Source organism: Rhineura floridana, chromosome 9 (assembly GCF_030035675.1).
Source record: "Rhineura floridana isolate rRhiFlo1 chromosome 9, rRhiFlo1.hap2, whole genome shotgun sequence".
In the NCBI taxonomy this organism is placed as follows: domain Eukaryota; kingdom Metazoa; phylum Chordata; class Lepidosauria; order Squamata; family Rhineuridae; genus Rhineura; species Rhineura floridana.
Window position 1 is genome coordinate 121,504,416 of NC_084488.1, and position 14,812 is coordinate 121,519,227.

At 46.3% G+C, this 14,812-nt stretch overlaps 1 protein-coding gene across 3 annotated transcripts in view; it reads right to left on the reverse strand.

Annotated features, from left to right (window-relative positions):
- The window catches only part of GFRA4 (GDNF family receptor alpha 4), a 201,928-nt gene that overhangs the window by 55,571 nt on the left and 131,545 nt on the right, over positions 1-14,812 (reverse strand). For all 3 annotated transcript variants that reach the window (XM_061583560.1, XM_061583559.1, XM_061583561.1), the window contains exon 2: positions 11,819-12,097. In XM_061583560.1, coding sequence (XP_061439544.1) covers positions 11,819-12,092 — 274 coding nt within the window. In that variant the 5' untranslated portion in view covers positions 12,093-12,097. The remainder of the gene's footprint in view (positions 1-11,818; positions 12,098-14,812) is intronic.

Sequence of the window (14,812 nt, forward strand, 5' to 3'; positions counted from 1 at the left end):
GAAAAACAACTCATGAAAATTCTCCACCGCATTAGTGCGAATTTCTCCAAATAAACACAGTTTTGTAGGCAGTTTTGACAAAGGTCCACAGTTTTACAAGCCATTTCTTACCATATCATGCCTTTTTGCATGTTATTGCCACTCATGTATTCATTTGTATGCACCCTTTCCTGTAATATATGCATTTTTGTAAATGTTATTCAGCTGGCAAACTGCATCCCAAAATTCTAAGAAATGCAAATCTTGAAGGATGCCCGTTTTTCGGTTCTCCTATTGTTTCGGAACGTATGAATTTGATGAATTTTGCTGGAAATGCAAACTGAATTGAAATTCTCACCTATCCCTAGCTGAGGCAGAGGCAAAAGTGGGTGAAGCAATGAACGTAAATTTTATACAGTAGGCTAGTTTCTATGTGCACTCACACGCCCTACATTACAAGAGGCATTATCAGAATTCAAGGACACATTCTAGCCGGGCGAAACACATTTGGGGTATAAAGCAGGGTCAGCGAGGGATGTGGCCTTGGGGGAAGGGGGAGGCCTGAGGGGAGTTCCAAGGGCCAAACAGAGAGGGTGGAGGTGTCATGGCCCTCCCCAAGAACTCCGATGAGGATGACAAATCGGAGGAAGAGGCCACAGATCACAGCCTTCCCTCTCAAGTCCCTTGACTTGGAGATGGGCCCTCCCATTGAGACTCCCTCTCTGGAAGTGTCACACACAGGGCTGACGCCAGGCATGACTGGGCCCTTGGGCACCAGCCTGCCTGCCCGCCCGACGTACCTCTCCCATCACTTCATGTGAATGCCGTGCACGCTGCACACCCAGGCGGCGGCAGGGGAGTAAACTGGCCCTGCTTACACATCCCCTCTTCCTTGGCTCAGGGGAGGAGAGAGGACCATCCAGTGGCAGGGAGGCCCCTGCTCTGCCAGGGGAGGAGGGAAGCCAGGCCACGACGATGCCTCGAGGCAACCCTCAAGAAGGAGTGCCTGGCTGCAGGCCAGGAGCTCTCAGTGGGGCAGGCATTCTTGCGAGTAGCAGGACTCTCCCCACCTTTGTTTACAAGCGTAGGGTAGGGATGGGGAGAATATTCGCTAAATTGGATTTATTAATTGGATTTTGACATAATCCGACAATCCACATTGTTATCAGACCGGCATTGATTTCTTGCGGTGGGTCGCAGCTGTCATCGGCACGGTTTAAAACCCGCTCCAGAGTTTATGTTATTGTCTTTGTAATCAGCTTTCCTCTAAGCTGATGCATTCTTAACTTAACTCGGTGGAACAAGCGCCTACAGCACAAACATTTTCATTAGCATCTTTGTCAGCAATTATGGCATTTTCTTTTGCTGGGGAAAAAAACCGCAAATCGGCAATTGCGCAAACAATCAGGAACAAAAAAATGGCGGCTTGGTACTCAAAGCCGGAGTGTCGGAATTCAAATGGATAAGAACCAGCTACCGAACCCCATTCCTAGAGGTGGGTAGGCAGGACCGATTGCTGGAACAACTTCATGCTCCTGTGCAGTCTTAGATTGCAGCACCTGATCCTGGCACCCTGACCCCTGGCCTTATCCTTGAACTGCATTGAGGGAACCCTGAAGCTCCTGTCCTGAGCTGGTTTGATCCTTTCCTCATTGCTGGCGCCTAAGGGAATCTGGACTAATTTACTGCAGTCTGCTGGAATAAAGCTTGCCTTTTTTATTTTCAAGAAAGTACACCTGTTGTTGTTCTCAGCGCTTGGAAAAGTTACTTTTTTGAACTACAACTCTCATCAGCCCAATCCAGTGGCCATACTGGCTGGGGCTGATGGGAGTTGTAGTTCAAAAAAGTAACTTTTCCAAGCTCTGGTTGTTCTTGGGCAGGGGCCAGGACAGGAGGGCTGGGTTTGGCCTCTAGGCCTCAGGTTCCTCACCCCTGTCCAAAAGACTGCTCAGGGCTTTCTTTGGGTGGTAGTACTAGTTGTAATATATAACTACTCTTCATAGCAACAAGACCAGTTCCAGGTTTGAAGAGGCCCTTAGTGAAGTGCTTTATGGTGAGCATAACATTGCATCCCTGGCACCTTAGAATCATAGAATCACAGAATAGTAGAGTTGGAAGGGGCCTATAAGTCCATCAAGTCCAATGCAGGAATGAGCAGGGAGTTGGACTCAATGGCCTTATTCATCTTCTACATCCCCCCCCCCGGCATACTTATCTAGCAGTGGCAGATGGGGGAGGAATTTGGTTCGGTTTGCATTTAAAGGCAAATCTACCTAATTTGCACTTACTGAAACAGAATGAGAGCTGAAACCCTACAATCTTTTGGAATTTGCACTTCTCTGAATTTTGCAACACAATGCTCCAGACAAGTAATGTATACAAACATGCATATACTACGGTCAAGTGTGCACAAAAATTCATATATTGGTGAAAAATTATTTATTAATTTATTACATTTATATCCCGCCTTTCTTTTCATGATAGAAACTCAAGGCGGCTAACATATGGTTCCCAGGCAGTCTCCCATCCAGGCACTGACCAGATCTGGGTGCTTCCCGCATGTGCCTTCAGACCATAGCCTGGAACCAACATAACATACAAAATGCATTATGTTAGGGAAATTTGCTTTGAAAATATGGACACTAGGCAAAAATAAATTCATACTAAAATGCTGAATTTTCATGAGGCCCTTTTAAAAGAAAGATTGCATACGGATGTAGAAAAGTGGAGAACTGAATTTAAGACTGGGAATAAGAGAAATTCTGAGAGAAACCAAAATAGGGAGATCCACCCATCCTTAGGGGCAGCGACCATTTTAATTTCCACAGATGCCCCAAAGCGATGCTTCAAAGGCAACATGGTAGGAAATCAAAATGGCTGCTTCCTCCTGCCACTATCAGATGCAGAAGGAGCGCAGGCATTTAGTACCAGTGGGTCCTGCCAGTCTGAAGGGGCTCTGCCGGTTGCCTCAGGGTGCCAGGCACCAGCACAGAGCCTTCTGCAACAGTTACAATTGCGAGATACTCTGCAGCAGCCTTCGGCAACCTGGTGCCCTCCAGATATTTTGGACTACAACTCCCATCAGCCTCAGCCAGCGTGGCCAATGGCCAGAGATGATGGGAGTTGTGCTCTGACAACATTTAGAGGGCATCATGTTGACAACCTCTGGTGTAGCGGTTTGCTTGCTATGTACCTGCCATTCCCGGTGGCATGCTTAGCACCCAAGAGCTAGCCAAACTGCCAAGAAATGAAGACAGCCGTGGAAAGAGGCTAGAGCAGCCTTTCCCAACCAGTGTAACTCCAGATGTTGTTAGACCACAACTCCCATCAGCCTCAGCCAGCATTGCCAATGGTCAGGAAGATGAGAGTTGTGGTCCAACAACATCTGGAGGCACACTGGTTGGGAAAGGCTGGGCTAGAGCATGCCTCCTTTTTGTTTCAGTGGAAAGAAACACCTGTGGAAATCTTCATTTATTGCAGTAGCCACAACACAATGAACCGTGTACACATGGAGAACTTCAAAGAGGAATGGTAAGAGGAGGGAGGGTATCTAGGATCTCTTCAAAGGAGGGGGCTATCCTGGCTCGCTTAACCACCCCCTGAGCCACGGACATACCCCTGCATCTTGATACAGTTCGGATTGGAAATTGCAGTTGGTTCAAAATGCAGCAGCCAGAATGTTAACTGGAGCACGGCGCAAGGAGCATATCACCCCTGGGCTTTACTGAATCCACTGGCTCCCAATTTGTTTCCGGGCCCAATTCAAAGTGCTGGTTCTGACCTTTAAAGCCCTAAACGGCCTTGGACCAATGTACCTGAGGGACTGCTTGCACCCATATGTACCTGCCTGGGATTTAAGATCATCTGCCTCTGGTCTCCTCTGGAGTGAAAGAGACAGACAGGCATGCAGGAGAGAGCCTTTTCAGCTGTGGCCCCCAAGCTTTGGAATACCCTATAAACATTGCAGGTCAACACTGCCTGGGAAGGGCTGTAGGTCATAGGTTGAGCACCTGCCGTGCATGCAGGAAGTCCCAGGGTCAATCTCGATTCAGTTTGCATTTGAAGGCAAACTGTCCTAATTTGCACTTTCTGAAACAATTCATGAGGTGAAACACAGTTATCCTTTGAAATTCGCATTCCTCTTAATTTTGCAGGGCAGCTCTCTAGCAAAGTAATGTGTACAAGAATGCATATATTCAGGTAAAGCATGCGTACAAATGCTTATGTTACTGAAAATAACATACAAAAATGTGTATGTTTGCAAAACTGCATAGAAAACATGTGCATATGAGGAGAAATTCACATTGAAATGATGAGAAATTTTCCTGAGGATTTTTTTTCTGCGGATCGATGCAGAAATGCAGGGAACTGGACTGGAAAAATGAGAAAGGCAGAGAACTGAAATTGTCCATCCCCATCTCCAGGTAGGACTGGATAAGATACCTGCCTGAATCCCTGGGGAGCTGCTGCCAGTCAGTGAGGGCCATACTGAGCTGGATGAGCCAATGGTCTTGCTCAGCAGAAGGCAGATTCCTCTGTTCCTGCATGAGGGAGGGGGTGACTCTGACCCTCTGTGTTCATCTAGCGGCCCCTCGGCACCCTGTGTGGCCTCTGGATTGCCCTGTTAGAAGCTGCAGGAGGCTTCACCTTCTCATCTGCCTCCTTCTCCCCCATCCCCGTTTTATGCCGCTGCCTACGATTTTGAAAGGCCCACACTGAGCTCAAAAAGGGCTTTGAGGTGTTGTCATGCCAACCAGCTGCCAGAAGATGTACAGCCCAGAACTAGTGATGAAGGTCACGGAAAACAACATCAGACAACATCGGAAAATCAAGAGGGACGCTCTTTATTTCTAGACATGCAACAATGGCTTCCTCCTCCCTCCCCCGTGAAGATAAAAACTCCGCTCTGGTCTATAGGGCCAGTGTGTCGGATTGATGAATCCTTCCCTATGTGGAATTCTTTGGGTTGTGGGGGTGCTCTGCTGAAGTTTTCCTTTTGCCCCAAAGTTGGGGAGGAGAAGGCATAGTGATATTGGAATAAAACACTGATTATTTCAACATATACTTTTGTCTTCATCAGAGTCACAGTTATGACAGATAACACCACATTACAGATGTGTTAATTTATTTCAGATCTGTGGTTTCACTAACCATCCCCCCTATTCCCAGCACCCCCAACAATCTACAGTATAAAAGCAAAGATGGCAGAGGGCTATACACACAACAAGTGGGTTCAACAGACTTATTTTGTGCATCCCGGAGAAATGTTATTTTGCATTATGGAAAAGGCTGCTTGAGGCAGGTGCACCCCCCCGCACACTTTTGTAAATATGTGCTTAGACATTCTGTTGTGAAAGCCAGGAAGGGCTTGTGGATGCAGGAACCCTTTCATCACGCAACACAGGAGGCGGCAGCACAGTTCAGAGGAGGGTTTTCTGGATGGGCGATGGACGTGGATGACCAAGGCTGGGAAGGGCCACAGCTTAGCCTGCAAAAAAGTCACAGGTTCAACCCCCAGCATCTGCAGAAACGTCTGGGAAAGACACCTGTCTGAAACCCTGATAGCATATGCTAATTTATATGCATAGATGCAAATGTAGAAGTCATGTTGTTAATTTAACTAGAAATGCAATACATCTCAGAGTAGTGGGGAAGATTGTGATCAGGCAACCTGTCCAGGTGCTAACTGCTCAAGGGAAAGTTCAAGGCTCACCCGCTCTTCCTTCTTAGGGCTCTTTACCTTTAAACTAGGTTTGGACCAGACAATTCTTTAAATGAAGGTCGGTCCGCCGACAATCCCTCAAATAGAGGACTGTCCTCTGTAAAGTAGTACCCATGGCCACCTTAGCAAGAGCAGTTCTCCTAGTTGCTCCTAACTGCAGCAAGCATGCTTGTCCTGGGAGTGTTTATACACAGCCAATAGCAGACGGATGGGCTTTAGGGAATCCGTGACCTGGACGCAAAAATCAGTTTCCAGTGCAATAAAATTAATTGTATTTATTTATTTATTTATTTATTTATGGGGGTCCATAGTTTTTATCACACTCTCAAAGGGGTTTGTGACCCCAAAAAGGTTAAGAACCACCATCCTATAGTATTATAGAATGCTTTGATTTGGATTCCTGCATTGAGCTGGGGGTTGGACTTGATGACCTTACAGGCCCCTTCCAACTAATATTCTATGATTTTATTATTAAGAAGTAGGCTTCCTTGGCAGGTCTCACTGTAGTTCCCCTTTTGGCCAGAGTGGGGCAGTAGCACATAGGCTGAACCCCTGCCTGGAAAATCCTCAGATCACCATCTTAAGATCCACAGTAATGTTTCAGGTGTGAAAAGGACCAGGTAGGTGCCTGCAGCCGTGAATAAAAAATGTTTTGGGGAAGGGCTGTAGCTCAGTGGTAGAGCCTCAGTTTTGTATGAAGAAGGTCACAGGTTCAGTCCCCGGCATCTCCAGGTAGGGCTGGGAATGTCCCCTGCCTGAAAACCTGGAGAGCCACTGCCAGTCAGTGTAGACAACACTGAACTAGATAGAGCCATGGTCTGGCCCAGTATAAAGCAGCCTCCTGTGTTTCCTTAGTCCATGCATCTTTGGGTTAAGGGAGGATCGCTGATTGATCTGGCCCTGATTTAGACCATAATGAATAAATAACTATTGTGTATAGAAAACCAGCATGTCAGGAGGCTAACCCTGACATGCTAGCTTTCTACATTTAAAGGAGTATTCAATCATGCAAGCCACCACCTACAACAGGTGCAGGGAACCTTTTGCCCTCCAGATGGTGCTGAACTACAACTCCCTTCAACCCTAACAAGCATGGCCAATGGCCAGGGATGATGGGAGTTGTTATTCAGCAACAGCTGGAGGGCTAGCAGTGCAGCCCAGAATCAGCTTTGCCACTCATTTGCTATTTTTTAAAAGAACAGGAATGAACGGGCCACCATAAATCCCCCCGACTGGGCCAAGAGTATCAGTTGGTATTGTGCATTGCTAGCTTGACATTACACACATCTACAGTTTGGATGCTCCACAGACAATCCCAAAGTAACTTCTGAATGGTGACTTCCTAATGTTCAACAGTCAAACAGACTACCTTGGGGCTGGGCTGGGCTGAGGTTTCCGTCACTGGAAGCATTTTAGCAGAGGCTGGTCAATCAGCTGTCAGGGATGCTCTAACCCATTTGGATCCATCTGAAGGATCTTAAAAAGGATCTTAACTCATCTGGATCCTCCATTGTAAAACCTTCATTTAGTAGGGGGCTGGACAAGATGACCTCAAATATCCCTTCCAACTCTTAAAATTCAATGATTCTGTGAAAGGGGGGATTTAATTTCTGAGTACCTCTGCCCTTGGAAAGAGCTAAGATACGGTCTCAAGAATCCTAGGCAGATGCTTTCTACAAGGTATGGGTGATCGCAACACAATGGAATGGTAGGCCACTGAACCCCTTTTGAAACTCATTGAAACCTCTCTTTGCATGCCCAATGACTATGCACTGGACATAGGCATAGACACATGTCTATTTATTGGACATATCTATACACTGGATATCCCTATGCGTTGGACACATCTATACACTGGATATCCCTATGCATTGGACACAATGCCTGCACAGGATCCCATGCATAGAGGCATGAATCAAACAATCTTGACACTGCAAATCTCACCATGGGGAGGTTACTAGAGATGGGGAAGAAATTCGGTTCTGTTTGCATTTTAATGAGAACCGACTTCACTTGCACTCCTCGAAACCACGTATGAACTCAAATGCAGATGTCTTTTGAAAAGCCCCCTTCTCCAAATCTTGCAGTACAATTCTCCAGCCAAATAAATGCATATACGTAGGGAAAGGGTTCATAGGCGCACTTGTTTTAGTGAAAAATAACCTGCCAAAAATGCATAATATTTGCTTCCAAAAATATGTACATGAGACAAAATTGGATACATAGATGTATTTGCAAACTGAAAAATCAGAAACTGTGAGAAACTGAGCCTGAGAGATCCGTCCATCCCCAGAATTTACATCTGTTGTTCCCAATCCCTGTACAGACCTCCTTCTCTGGGCTTCCAGAAGTGTGGAGGCAGAAGAGCCCTGGTGTCCTGATCATGATCCCCTCCCCAGCCCTCCACGCATAGAGAAGAACATCCATGCAGGCTCTGTTGCTCAGTTAGAATGTGACATGGAAGGGAGAGATCACAGAAGGGTGGGAGAGAGCCGAGGGGGAAATAAATATCTGAACTGTCGAGAGCAGCCTCTCGTTTAATAGCGTGCGCTTAATTAGAGTGTGCACTTGTTTAATTTGTTATTTGACACTTCAAACACAGAGCAGATCAATGGTGACAAACTCTCTGTTAAGGGCACCAGAGTTAGGACTGCTTTGCAGGGAACTGATGTGAGGGGGCCAATCCGGGAAAAATGGCTTCCTGTGGCCAGGATCCAAAGTGGCTCAATAATGTACAAAGAGTCAACCGTGCAGCCCGCCCAGGTTGCGTGTGGAGTTGCCTCTCACACCAAAGCAGGACTTCTGCTGGGTCTGCTGATGGAATATAGCCACACAATGTGGGCGCTGTGATGGGTGCTTTTTCGGGTTGCCAAGGCAAAAGGAAGCTAACCATAAGGACAGAGATTTCAGCAGGAGCGACATCTAGACAGCCTTAAGACATAAAGCTAGAGAAATTTTAAATACCTATGGAATGTAAAGGCACTGATGGAATGCTGTTAATTCAGCAATTGGTAAGGTTTATGCCCGGGGGAAGCCTTTTTCAGTCCGAGGGCCGCATTACGTTCTCATTTATTATTTATTTATTATTTGAATTTATATCCCGCCCTTCCTCCCAGCAGGAGCCCAGGCCGCCACACTAAAGGTCTGTTTCCTATGTTGTGCAGAATGGATCTCCTGTTAAGATGGTATCTGCAGGAGGCCCTCCCCTGCAGAGTGCAGTGATCGACTGGGCATATAAGGGGTAAGACGGTCTTTCTTGCTAACTTTCCAGGGGCCACATGCCAGTGACAGGTGGGACCAAAGGCAAAAGTGGGCTGAGCAAAGGATGCAGATTTTGCCTTTGTACTGCAGGCTTGATTCTACACACCCCTCTCTCTATCCTCCATCCAGGCAAGCAAGAGTTCAAGGGCACATTCCAGCCAGGCTCAAGGTGGTACAAAGCAGGGCCAGTGAGCAATATGGCCTGGGGAGAGGGGGTGTGGTCAGGGAGAGTCCCAAGGGCCAGAGGGGCCTGAAAGGCTACATTTGGCCTCTGGGCCTGAGGTTCCCAAACCCTGTTTTATGATTGATTTTTATGTGTTTTAAATGAATTGTTAAATGTTGTTGTTATGTGCCTTCAAGTCGATATCGACTCATGGCGACCCTATGAATCAGCGATCTCCAAGAGCACCTGTCATGAACCACCCTGTTCAGATCTTGTAAGTTCAGGTCCGTGGCTTCCTTTACGGAATCAATCCTTCTCTTATTTGGTTTTCCTCTTTTTCTACTCCCTTCTGTTTTTCCCAGCATTATTGTCTTTGCTAGTGAATCATGTCTTCTCATGATGTGTCCAAAGTATGATAACCTCAGTTTCAACATTTTAGCATCTAGTGATAGTTCTGGTTTAATTTGTTTTAACACCCAATTATTTGTCTTTTTCACAGTCCATGGTATGCGCAAAGCGCTCCTCCAACACCACATTTCAAATGAGTTGATTTTTCTCTTATCCACTTTTTTCACTGTCCAACTTTCACATCCATACACAGAGATTGGGAATACCATGGTTTTAATGATCCTGACTTTAGTGTTCAGTGATACATCTCTGCATTTGAGGACCTTTTCTAGTTGTCTTATAGCGGCCCTCCCCAGTCCTAGCCTTCTTCTGATTTCTTGACTATGGTCTCCATTTTGGTTAAGGACTGTGCATATGAAGCGGGAAGTGCCAGACGTCCAAGCTGGATTCAGAAAGGGAAGAGACACCAGAGATCATGTTGCAAACATACTTTTATAATGGAAGGGACCAAGGAATTTCAGAAGAAAATCACCCTGTGCTTTATAGCTTACAGCAAAGCCTTTGACTGTGTAGATCATGAAAAACTATGGAATGCTTTAAAAGAAATTGGGGTGCCACAGCATCTGATTGTCCTGATGTGCAACCTGTACTCTGGACAAGAGGCTACTGTAAGGACAGAATATGGAGAAACCGATTGGTTCCCCATCGGAAAGGGTGTGAGACAGGGGTGTATTTTATCACCCTATTTGTTTAATCTATATGCAAACATATCATACGGAAAGCGAAATTGGACCAAGATGAAGTTAAAGAGGAAAGCACAAAAGCAGGACTGCAGCTGAATGTCAAGAAGACTAAAGTAATGACAACAGAAAATTTATGTAACTTTAAAGTTGACAACGAGGATATTGAACTTGTCAAGGATTATCAATACCTGGGCACTATTATAACCTCTGCTATATATCATGACTATGTACTATGATTGTAGACTGCTTCGTTTTTGTGAGCGGAACATTGTTCCTGTAAATATATTTGTGGAAAAAATGCTATTAGAAATCAATGGACTGTGACTTAAAGGCAACTTACGAAAGCAAAAGCACATTGAGGTTGGATCTGCGCTGCTTCCTTCTACTACTGACAAGGAGAAGGGAGGAACCAAATCAGCTCCTCCCCTTCCTGCTTCCCAAGAGTGACATCATGGTGAGGGGAAGACCAGCCTGGCCCCATCCATCGGCTAGAGAAGGTGCACCTGCAGGGAGTTCTCTCCTCCATGCTAGAAGGGACCCTGGGCACCAACTGCCATTTGACCTGGGTCTGCAGAGCAGGAGAGGAATGAACCCTGGACTCTGCTATAGGGGAAGGAGATCGAGAACGCTCACCTGCAGCTGCCAGTGGTTCTGGGAATGCAGAAGCAAATGGGGAAAAGGACACTAGTTTGGCTCCATCCCTCAGCCAAAAGTCAGCAAGGGAAGATCAGCCCAGTGGAGCTGTTGGTCCATGTCAGTGGGGCAGTGGAATCTGCTCCAGGTTTAGTCTGAACTTTCAAGGAGCTGTCCAAGGCAGCTGGCGGCTCCATGTCAGTGGGGCAGTGGAATCCACTCTAGGTTTTAGCCTGGACACCTCCTTGAAAGTTCCAACTAAAACCCAGAGCAGATTCCACTGGCCCACTGACAGGGAGCCACCCTGGAGCCACTGGATCATGCTGGCCCCAGCTGGGTAAAACTGCTCACTTGCCGATCACCAGGTGAGGTCTGAGCCTTGAAAAACTGGCCTCCTACATTTCCTTTCTCCCTCCACTCTCCTTTGTAAGCCTGATGTCAGGGACTGTTGCTTTCTGTCTGTCTCTTATTGATGTGAATTACTTTGGGAGACAATAACTGTCTGAAGAGTGGGATAAAAAGCTAGTAAATAAAAAGATGGCACCTGGTCTCCAGCAAGGCAGTGGAGGGGTCTTGGCTGTCTTACCTCCTCTAATGCTCCTTATCCCAGTCTGCATCTGTGCTGGAATTGCCTTTTAAGCTGTTTTTTTCAAGTTGTTTTTTGTAATAAGTTTTTAAAGATGTTTTGTTTTAATATGTTTTTGAGAAGTTTTAAAGGGCTTTTAGTGTTTTTGTTTGCAACCCTGGGCTCCTTCTGGGAGGAAGGTGGGATATCACATAAACAAATAAATAAACAATGTCAGCTAAGGGGTCCTTGCTGAGGTCTGTCCCTCTGATGAAACCCGGTAGAATGCCTACCCTTCCCTCCCAATAGCAGTTCTGTGCTGGGTCCTCCCCATCCTTTTTTGGCCCCAAACCGCCCCTCTTCTTCCAAATCTTCCCTCACGCTGCAGAGCCCCGTTGACTGACCTTCCATCAAGGTATGGTGGATGCTCCAGTAGATGCTGAGACAGTGCTTCTCCTTCTTCATCCCCCGCTTGCACTTGCAACCGTACAGCTGGCTGGAAAGGAGGGCGGTCACCGTATTCTGACACTGGCTCTTGGCATCTGGCCCTAGCTTGTTGGCACCATTGCCCGCGATGCACTGCCGGAGGGTCCGGAATTTGGAGCTGCAGTTGGGGTCGTTGGTGCAGGATTCACCGGCCTGCAGGCAGTCCCGGGCTGAGCTGACCCCGTCTGTCATGCCTTCTGCAGAAGAGCAAGGGAACAGAATGATGACATCCCCAAACTGGGCCCCCTCTAGTGAGATATTCAGATAACTGCCCAATAACCTTGAGCTATAAGCAGGGGGTCTTCAAGTGCAAGCATCACAAATTAATTTAAAAGGGTGAGATGGTTTGGATGTGGACGTTCCAGGTTTCGATCCTGGGGAACTCTTTGGATGGCTTCAGGCAAGCTGTTATCTCCCAGCCAACTCTACCGTACAGATGAGACTAACAAGCCAGAGAATGCAGAAGATTTTCCTATGACTGACAAGCGTTTAGTAGCTAGGAATGAGCAACGATGTATTTGGGAAATATTTTAAAGCTGAATACAGAATGCTGACCTAGATGGACCTTGATCTGATCCAGCAAGGCAATTATCATGGTATGTACACTTGTCAAACCATCTTGCAGCGCTGAGTAGAATATGAATTGCCTTCTGCACAGTAGAATCTACTGGATGACCACCAAGGGAGAGGGAGAAATCTGTTCCATTCACATTTCAATGCGAACCCACCTAGTTCGCACTTGCCGAAACAAGATGCACACCAAAACACAGCTATCCTGCACAATTATTTTGTGACGCCCTTCTCAGGCCAAAAGAAGTGTTCAAAAAGTATGCACAAATATGTGTAGATCAGTGAAAATAATGTGCAAAAAGGCATTATATTGGCAAAAATTGCTTGCAAAAATTCATATATTAGCAGAAAAATGTGTATGAATTCCATGAGGCCATTAAAAACAAAAACTTCAGAAACTGATGGGGAAATGGGACAAACTTTACTTGAGTTTGGCAAAATGAGAAACTGAAATTAATGGAAATGGACAGATTCGTCTATCCTTACTGACCACTGGCCAGTTTCTGGGGTTCACCAGCACCTTCTGATTGCTGGGGTTCTTGCATAGAACACTGGGCCCTATCCTGATCACCAGGTCAGACCATCCGTCCATTTATCTCAGGATTGTCTGCACTGACCGGCATAGGCTCTCCAGGGTTTCAGACAGGAAGTCTGTCCCAGTCCTGCTGGGAGGTGATGGGGATTGAATCAGGCATCTCCTGTGTGTAAAGGATCACTAAATTTGACTACAGAGTTACAGTCCTTCCCCAAGGCACTTCTGATATTCTTACGATAGAGTCACTGAAACCGGACTAGTTATACCTTAATTGCTAAGGGATCCCAAACATATGTTCCTGCGTTGTAAATTGGGAACATACTAGTGGATCATGTTGATTCCAGAATAAAAAGAGATCACACTAGGCGAGGAATAGTCAATGTGGTGTCCTCCAGATGTTGTTGGACTACAACTCCCATCAGCCCCAGCCAGCATGGCCAGTGGTCAGGGATGATGCGAGTTGTAGTTCAACAACCTTGAGAGGGCACTGCATTGGCTGTCCCTGCCTTAGACAACCCCCTTCCCTATTAAGAGTACAATTTTCTCTTCCTTGGTGGCCTTCCAAAGCTTTTAAACGATTCATACATTCAGCTGCAGTTCATCAAGTGTTTGGAAATCAAGTGATATTGCTCACGCTTGTGTGAACCAACTTGTTTCAAGAGGCAATAGACTTCATTGTTGTTGTTATGTGCCTTCAAGTCGATTACCCTATGAATCAGCAACCTCCAATAGCATCTGTTATAAACCACCCTGTTCAGATCTTGTAAGGTCAGGTCTGTGGCTTCCTTTATTAGTACACATATGGTACCTTTGTTACCTTTGTACCTTTTGTTAATCTGGCTTCGAAATTGCACCTCAGTGGGTAAAAGCTGAACCAGTGACAAGGGCCACTGTGGCTCCATGGTAGAACATCTACCTTGAATGCAGAAGGACCAAGTTTCAATCTCTGGCATCTCCATGTAGGGCTGGGAGATAATCCTGCCTGAAACCCTGGAAAAACCACTGCCAGTCAGTATGTGTGTGTGTTATGTGCCTTCATGTCAATTACGACTTATGGCAACCCTATGAATCAGCGACCTCCAAGAGCATCTGTTGTGAACCACCCTGTTCAGATCTTGTAAGGTCAGGTCTGTGGCTTCCTTTATGGAATCCATCCATCTCTTGTTTGGTCTTCCTAGGAACATCCAATAAATATTTATTGTTTGTAGCCATAGGCCATGACAAACCACAAGGACAGAGGCAATGGCCTTCTACTGAGTCAGACCATTGGTCCATGTAGTTCAGTATTGTCTGCACTAGAAAAGACAATAATGCTGGGGAAAACAGAAGGGAGTAGAAAAAGAGGAAGGCCAAACAAGAGATGGATTGATTCCATAAAGGAAGCCACTGACCTGAACTTACAAGATCTGAACAGGGTGGTTCATAACAGATGCTGTTGGAGGTTGCTGATTCGTAGGGTCGCCATAAGTCGTAATTGACTTGAAGGCACATAACAACAACAACAACAGAGGTTAGATTAAGCAAGCTTGGTAGGGTTGCAGAGGTTAGATTAAGCCAGTATTCTCCAAGACCACAGGAGGCTGTCTTATGGAGAGTCAGACCATTGATCCATCCAGCTCAATGTTGTCCACAGCACTTTTCTTCAACGTTGGGTTCCCAGATGTTGTTGGACTACAACTCCCATCCTCCTTGGCCATTGGCTAAACTGGCTGGGATTGATGGGAGTTGTAGTCCGACAACATCTGGGGACCCAAACTGGCAGCAGCTGTCAGTGCTTTCAGACAGCGGGTATTTGGACAGATCCACT